Source organism: Chrysochloris asiatica, unplaced genomic scaffold (assembly GCF_000296735.1).
Source record: "Chrysochloris asiatica unplaced genomic scaffold, ChrAsi1.0 scaffold00013, whole genome shotgun sequence".
NCBI lineage: Eukaryota > Metazoa > Chordata > Mammalia > Afrosoricida > Chrysochloridae > Chrysochloris > Chrysochloris asiatica.
Window position 1 is genome coordinate 28,038,211 of NW_006408531.1, and position 8,494 is coordinate 28,046,704.

Here is an 8,494-nt window from a genome sequence, read left to right on the forward strand (position 1 = left end):
ACAACAACAAGATGTATATTGTGCATGTGCTTTATAAAGGATGATATCAGAATCTGACCACCCCATGTATTATCTCAGAATTTAAGAGTTAGAAAGTAAAACTCAAAAGTCATATCTCATCTTATAAAGTATATATTGTTGTTGTTGTTAAGTGACGTGGAGTCAGTTCCAACTCATAGCCACCCTGTATAGGATTTCCAAGGTGCGGCTGGTGAGTTTGAGCTGCCGACCTTGTGGTCCAGGGCATTATCCCACAGCATCACACCAGGACAGAAAAGAAAAATCACATGAGAGCCAGGATGATGAAGGTGATTCTTCAGAAGCAAAGTGTTAAATATGCTCAGATCGAGAACTTGTCATAATTTCATCTGTTATCCCAACATTTAGAACTTTAAACATTTTTTTTTGTATTTAGCTGACATAATCCTTTATTCCTGACATAATCCTTTTGTTCTCTAATGTAACTATAACTGAGCCAAAATCCGTATCGATTTTAGGATCTATTGAAGAATAGTAACATTCTTACTGTGAACAGCTCTTTAGGATTGGGTTTGTTGTTTCTTGTTAACAATATTCCTGTCTGCAGGGTTATGAAACATTCTTTCTGTACCTTCTATTTACTTTCTTAATTTTTGACATTGTTTTCTATTTATTACAAAGCAGTACACTCCTCTTACCGTACCAGATTTTAGGAGACTTTTGTTCCTTTTTCTGTCCCATTTAAAAATTCTGTATTTAACCACTACTATGTGGTTACGAATCAGGCTGCTAACCTCAAGGCCAGCAGTTCACAACTACCAGCTGTTCCGCGGGAGAAAGATGAGGCTTTCTGCTCTCATAAAGAAAGATTTGCAGCCTTGGAAACCCTGTGCAGGGTCGCTATGAATCGGAATCGACTCCACAGTACTTAACAACAACATCTTCATGGCAGTTTGCCCCCAGGAGCAATAGCAGTTATTCACAATGGAGGCATAGTTTCTCTTGTAGGAATTCATAGCAGTGGAGAAAAAAGTTCTCATCCACAGTGGGTTGATAAATAGACTTGTGAGAACTCTCTGTTGGGACAGTATGCCACATTCAAAAATCACAGATCAAGTCTGTTGTTCTTGATGCAAATGGAAGCAAACCACCTGCAGTTGCACATTGAACACCGTGGAAAGCCAAACTAATTTAAGATTATATATTTGGAATGACTTATTTGAAAGTAGTAATTTTTCCTAAAAAAAAAAAAAAAAAACCTCAGACATGACGTTTGGTCCAGATGAGAGGTTTTGACATAATGAAAGCTTCTCATTGAATGGAGCATGCAGTTCTAACAAAACTGATAGGTGGGTGGGATTCCTGAAACAGTACAGCCTTGTTCAGTCCCTTTGTAGTATACAAGCACTGAAGTGGCAAATGTAAGCCTGTTGCTATGCCCCCCAATTTCTTTATGTTAATTTCCCCCTTTGCTATTTAACATGTTGGTAGCGTAGTGGTTATGAATTGGGCTGCGAACCTTAAGGTCAGCGGTTCGAAACTACCAGCTGCTCCGTGGGAGAAAGATGAGGCTTTCTACTCCCATAAGGATTTACACCCTCGGAAACCCTGTACAGGGTCGCTATGGGTCGGAACCGACTCGATGGCACTTAACAACAACAAACAACAACAATTTCCCCCTTTGCTATTTAACATAGTACTTCTTATTAATCACCCTTTTCATTAAAAATCAGAAGATTTGTGGAAAATTAGCACCTGCTTAGGTGGTACTTGCCGTCAATCCAGCTCAAGCTATCATTTTTTAGATAATGAGTTTGAATCGCTGACCTTGTGGTTAACATGTAGTTTTAGTTCAGTGCTGTTGAGTCGGTTCTGACTTCATTGGAACAGCTGGGAGGGCTGAACCGCCAACGTTGTGGGTAGCAGTGTAGTGCTTATTCTACAGGGCCACACCAGGACAGCTGGTGTAAGTGCTATTAAATGCCTAAATCTTTTCAGAGTAACCTTTAAAAAACAAATCAGATGCTCAACTTCCTCTAAATAACTTTACAGTTTAAAAATAAAATTGAAACTTCTACTAAGGCCTATAAGCTCACCTTTGATTTCATCTCCTTTTCTTATTCTATTGGAGCAACATTGTAAAAGGACTTAATCTATTGGTCTGTATTTCCCAGACACTAAGAAGTTCAACTGCAAGGCCTTTTACATTGCAATTCCCTTTCCGTGGGATACTTAGCACCCCCAGATCTCTGCAGGGCTCATTCTCACATATTTAGAGACCTTCCCCATCTGTTGAATAGCACATTCCTATACAGTAATTCTCCAGTTCCTTGCCTCATTTGTTCCACTGTCACCACTAGCATATTGCTTGGTGCCTTTCTCTTCCAACTGGAATGTAAACTGGCCACAGAGATTTTAGTTTATCCCTGAAGGCCCTAGCACCTAAAGTACCACCTGACATTAGAAGTGCTTGGTAAACATTTGCTGGAACTATGGACAGATGAAGGATTAAAAACCAAAATCTCTCTTTTTCTGAGGACTATTGATGACATCAATTTGCAATGAATTCTTTTTTGATGGCATGCATGCACTTCACATATACATACTCCTAATCCAGGAATTCTAAAAATTAGGCCAGCATTCATGTGAAAGAGATATGCTTTGGATTTTTAGAAAGAAACTTCAAAGGCTCTATTCTCAAAGGATAACTAAGTAAAACAAAAATGGTGACAATTATTTTCAAAGGTATTAAGTACTGTATTGTTGTTGTTGTTATGAGCTGTGGAGTCGGTTCCGACTGATAGCGACCCTGTACAGGGTTTCCAAGGCTATAAATCTTTACAGGAGCAGAAAGCCTCATCTTTCTCCCGCGGAACAGCTGGCAGTTTCTAACTGCTGACCTTCCAGTTCACAGCCCGATTCGTAATACTACTTCCTAGATGTTCAACCGCCAGAGTTTTCAAACATTCATTTTGTTAGTGTAGTTTAAAAATCTGTGATTTCAGATTAGACCATGAATGGGTAGGTATTTGGGGGTGGGAGGGGGCTGTAGGACCAAATTTGCTTATTTTTGCCATTCGTAGAAGGCACTTAACAGGTTGGAATTTTCTCAACAAGGACCCAGGTTGAGACAAAACACTTCAATCTCCAGGCAGTACTGGGTCTTCACTAGCACAGGCACCCAAGTAAAGATAACTTTGCTATGACAGAATTGTTGTTGTTGTCAGGTGCCATTGAGTCGGAACCAACTCATAGCGACCCCATGCACAGCAAAATGAAACAATGTCCGATCCTGGGCCAATCTCACTACCGCTGCCACACTTGATGCCATCAATGATGCCACCTGGCCGATCCATCTCGTTGGGGGTCTTACTGTTTTTCTCTGACCCTCCATCTTACCAAGCATGATATCCTTCTCCAATGACTAGTCCCTTCTGACAATATGTCCAAAGTATGAGAGACGAAGTTTGGCCATCTTGGTCTCTAAGGAGCATTCTGGCTGCACTTCTTCCAAAACAGATCTATTGGTTCTTTTGGCAGTCCATGGCACTTTCAGTATTCTCCTCCAACACCATAATTAAAAAGCATCAATTCTTCTACGATCTTCCTTATTCACTGTCTAGCTTTCGCTTCCATATGAGGTTATTGAAAATACCATGGCTTGGGTCAGGCGCACCTTAGTCTTCAAGCTGACATCTTTGCTCTTCAACACTTTAAAAAGTTCCTGTGCAGCAGATTTGCCCAATGCAATACGTCGTCTGATCTCTTGACTGCTGCTTCCATGAGTGTTTAGTTGAACCAAAAAGAATGAAGTCCTTGACAACTTCAGTCTTTTCTCCGTTGATAAGAATGTTGTTTATTGGTCCAGTGGTGAGGATTTTTGTTTTCTTGACATTGAGATGTAATCCATACCGAAGGCTGTGCTCTTTGATCGTCATTGGTAAATGTTTCAAGTCCTCTTCACTTTCAGCAAGCAAGGTTGTATCATCTGCGTATCACAGGTTGTTAATAAGTCTTCCTCCAATCCTGATGCCACATTTTTCTTCATAGAACCCAGCTCCTCAGATTATTTGCTCAGCATACAGGTTGAATAAGTATGGTGAAAGAATACTTATGACAAAATAGTACCAGGAAAATATGCTGGCTTACTTGTGCTACTGACATTTACTCTAGAGAAGCTTTCACCATGTCTTTCACTTCTAGTCTATATTCGTCAGTATTTCTCCTAGATGGAAGAAGTTTCTTCGAAGACCTATGTATTTTTAAGGAATCCTGGTGACCCCAGTTCAGCTGCTAACCCAAAGGTCGAACAGCTGTTCCTCCAAAGAAAGTCTGCTTCCACGCAGTCTGAAGCCTTCAAAACCCTATGGGAATTTCTCCTCTGTCCTACAAAGTCACTAGGAGTCAGAATCTATTTGACAGCAAAGCGTTTTTATATGCTTATTACTACTTGCTGGTAATTCCTTAGTTAGAGTCTCATTTTTCCTCTACCAGATGACCATTCCTTATAGCATTTAAAAAATATATATATTTAAAGTTTTATTGTAAATTGAGTGATAATTTACATTGGAGAACATCAGTTTTACACCATTGTTTCATTGCAGTGGTTACAATCCCCTCTGTGCATTATCAACAGTATTTGCTTCTATTCCCTCTTTTGTGTGTTTGAGGGGGAGGGATGTATACAAAAACACTCAGGAATATATAATCATTTAAACAACCAAAGGGCACATTCTGCAAGCCTGCCTCTTGACTGCCAGCACCCAGTCCCTCTCGTTCTGAGTCCAGAGTCCTCATCTCTACCTACATTTCTGGTGTTGCTGCTTCTCTAGATAGAGTCCTGCATTCCACTCGTGCTCTTCTCCCTTTATGGTCCTAAGGCCCTGTTTCTTGACTGTAAAATTAAGTACTCCCTGTTTTTGTTAAAACTTCTGCCTTTACAGTTGTGACAGTCACAGTTAGTCATGATAACAGTTAATCATAAGAATTTTATTCCCATCTCTTTTCACCAGACCCGTCTAGACAAGATGCAAACTATTCAGTGGGGACTTTATCTTCCGCCCGCACACTCTTAAACTAAGTAACCTCTTGAAAACTTGTAAGCCCGTCACTTTGTGACTGGCTTTATCGCCCTCTCATTTTAGGCAACCAATGTTAAGTTGCCCTTCCCTATCTACCCTGTATATAGAGGAGATAGGATTGATATTTGATGTGAAGACTCCTTCCATCCCAGTTGGTATTTTAAGCTACTACATCCATAAATATAGGTCAAGTTCATAAAATTGTAGCAATTTACACTTGTTTCCTGTATCATAAAATTGTTTTATCTTCCTCTAGTCAAGTTCTGATCATCAGGCAATCGAGGCTAGGTCAAATGGGTACTATCTGCAAGTTTGGGTGTTCTTGTGCGTCTTCCATCACTTCGTATCAGCTGGATGCTTCACTCTCAGCTCTAACCCTCTGTGGCTATGTCCTTGTCCATGGGCTCAAGAGTACCCAGCTCTCACCACACTTTGGACCAACCAGCTTTTCCTCTTCTCTCTCATCTCCAGTCAGTGGGAGTCTATGGAATGTGGCTGAACTCAGCCCATTTCTTCATTGCCTCTCTTCCACTTACCAGTACCAGTACAGTTCCATCTCTTCCACTTACGAGTACACCAGTACAGTAGTTACCAGCAAGCTTACTTGCCTGCTCAGGTGTTCCCTTTGTCTGTCTTGGAGGGGGGTTTTCCCTGAAGATACTTGATTGTTTGCCTTGATGGCTCCCTCGGGAACAACTTGCTTGTTCTTGTAGTAGCCAATTAGACTGCCATTTTTAATTTGGATTTTTCTGCTGATCTTTCTTTCAAGTATCTTCTGTTGCTCTAGCTGTTTCAGGCTGGTCTACTTGTCCTTTCCAGTGAATTCTAGATGTTCAACTGCCAGATTTTTCAAACATTCATTTTGTTAGCACAGTATAAAGATCTGTGATTTCAGATTAGACCATGAATGGGTAGGTATTTTATGACTAGAACTATGTATGTGTACCTTATGTATAAATACTTATGTAGTTGCAATTTGTTTCCTTTTTTTCAGGTTAATGACCCCAGAGAGTGAAATCAGATTTGTCCATAAGGAGATGGGTATTATACCAAGCTGGGGTGGCACTACTCGGCTGGTTGAAATACTTGGCAGTAGAGAAGCTCTCAAAGTGTTAACTGGAGCCCTCAAACTGGATTCCAAAAAAGCTTTTAGGATAGGAATGGTTGAAGAGGTCCTGCAGTCTTCTGATGAAACTCAGTCTCTAATAGAGGCACAAGAGTGGCTACAGCAGTTTACCAATGGGCCACCAGAAGTCATTAGAACCTTGAAAAAGTCAGTTTCTTCAGTTAAAGAACTATGCTTAGAGGATGCCTTACTGTCAGAAAGAGATCTTTTAGGAAGAGTTTGGGGTGGACCCGCAAATTTAGAGGCTGTTGCTAGGAGAGCAAAATTTGATAAATAGTTTTAAATGTGAAGCATTACAAGTAAAGCTCCAATGGTGAATATGTGTACACATTAAGCCGCAGAATTACTTTGAAGACTACTACTAGTGTTTGTTTCTAACAATATCTGCTGAATTCTGACTGGGTTTTTAGCGTATTTACCAAGTAATTTGGAACATTTGACTAAAATACACAGTGCTTTTAAGGTTGAAAATTATTGCTGTTAATTCATTCCTACAGCAGTTCTCAGCCTATAACCAAAAATCCTTTTTAAAAAGCACTAACTTCTATACAAAATCTACTCCCAGGGTCATTTTCTATAAACTCTTTGTCCTGTTTTATTTATAAAGATAAATGTGTGTAAATTTGAAGTTAAAAACAAAAGAGGGAAGTGGTATGGGGAAAAGAAAGTTAGAAAAGGTCTGATTGGTCATTTTCTGCTCCAAGCAAATGGAATAAAAAGCACCCCATCTATTATAAATGGAATCCTGGTGTGGTGCTGCTATAGGGTAAGCACAGGACTGATAAGCAGAGACACAGCACTCCTTTTTCAGTAATTCATTTTCTATTTCAAAATGGTCTCCAAAATGACAGCCACTACATGGAAAGAGTTTTGGAGTCCCCAAGTAGTGCCAATAGTTAATGCATTTGGCTGGTAACCAAAACTTTGGAGGTTCATGCCCACCCAGAGGTGCTTCAGAAGAAAGGGCTGGTAATCTACATCTGAAAACTCAGACACTGTGTTGTGCTTCACTGACCCACCTACAATTGCTGAGTTGACCAGACATCAGCTTTTTTTACTACAGTTGACATGGTTTCAAAGTGTAATCTTACATCAAAGCACTACATATGAGATTTCAAAGACACAAAGCATTCAGTAACACATCTTCACTTTAGGTATGTGGTGTAGTGAATTATCTAAAGTCTCTTCTAGCTATAGTCTGTAACTCAACACCAAGCATTTCTGCCCTGCTGAGTCTAGGTAAGAGAAGGTAGAAGAAGCTAAAGACAGGATGGCATGATTCAGCTGTGGATGTTACCAGAGTTAATTATAATTGTAAATACTTGAAACTCTAGCTTGGGTATAAAATGAGCCATCTCGGAGAGGGGAATCTCACTACCACCAAAGAAGAGCCAGGAGAGGAGCGCATCCTTTGTGCACCGAGATCCCTTTGCACAGAAAGCTGTCACACCAGAGCAGTAGCAAAGGAGCAGCAGCAGCAGCAAGAACGAGTGCATGAGATAGAGTGGTGGTCTTCCCAGCCCCCAGAAACCTGTGCCCTGAATATTTCTGACCCCAAATTGTAACCTGTTAACTTCCCTATTAAAACCCATAACTCTAAATATCGTGTCTGAGTCCTGTGTGGTCATTGCAATGAATTATCAAACCCAACAGAGAAGTAGTGTGTGCTGTGGGTGGAATGGTTAGTGCCTCATATTTTTTGCAAGGTAAAATTTCTTTTTTCTGAAAAAGAACCAACCTTTTTAATTAACTGTGTCTTAAAAGTGAATGATTATCTCAGTAACAGACATTAGCATTTATGTAATTCAAAGAATTAAGCCCCGTCTAACCTATCCACAAGTAAAGATAATTTCAAAATAGCGACAGTTTTGGCCATTATGTTGAGCCCTGGTATGGCACTGTATGATAAAGCACTGGATCAAAAGCGTGGTTTGAACCACAATTCTACGGTTTTAAATTAGGAACATCTAATAAGGCAAACAAATTACTTTTTTTCTGAACCAAATGCTAGATTACCAGATGAATGCAACATTTTTAAACCTAGTTAAGTGTTGTTGAGTAGGTTCTGTATATACCCTGTATAGGGTTTCCAAGGAGCAGTTAGTGAGATTGAACTTTTAACTGCCAAATAAAAGTAGATTTTGCGGTTTACTTTCTGTAAAGTAAATTTGTGTCCATTGATGTTTGTAAGAGTGACGAACTACTTCCGAATCGCTAGTCACTGAAAACTCTATGCAGCAGAGAAACACTGTCAGATATAGGACCTGAAGGTGGGAAGGCACTCAGATTGCGACTGGGAAAAAAATGC

General features: G+C 40.0%; 1 protein-coding gene across 2 annotated transcripts in view; it reads left to right on the forward strand.

Annotated features, from left to right (window-relative positions):
* Positions 1–6,509, forward strand: part of ECHDC1 (enoyl CoA hydratase domain containing 1) — a 34,019-nt gene extending 27,510 nt beyond the window's left edge. Inside the window, exon 5 of one of the 2 annotated variants that reach the window (XM_006834681.1) lies at positions 6,055–6,509. In XM_006834681.1, the coding sequence (XP_006834744.1) occupies positions 6,055–6,463 (409 nt within the window). In that variant the 3' untranslated portion in view covers positions 6,464–6,509. The remainder of the gene's footprint in view (positions 1–6,054) is intronic. The other variant, XM_006834682.1, reaches the window with a different exon arrangement.
* The last annotated feature ends 1,985 nt before the right edge of the window (positions 6,510–8,494 follow it).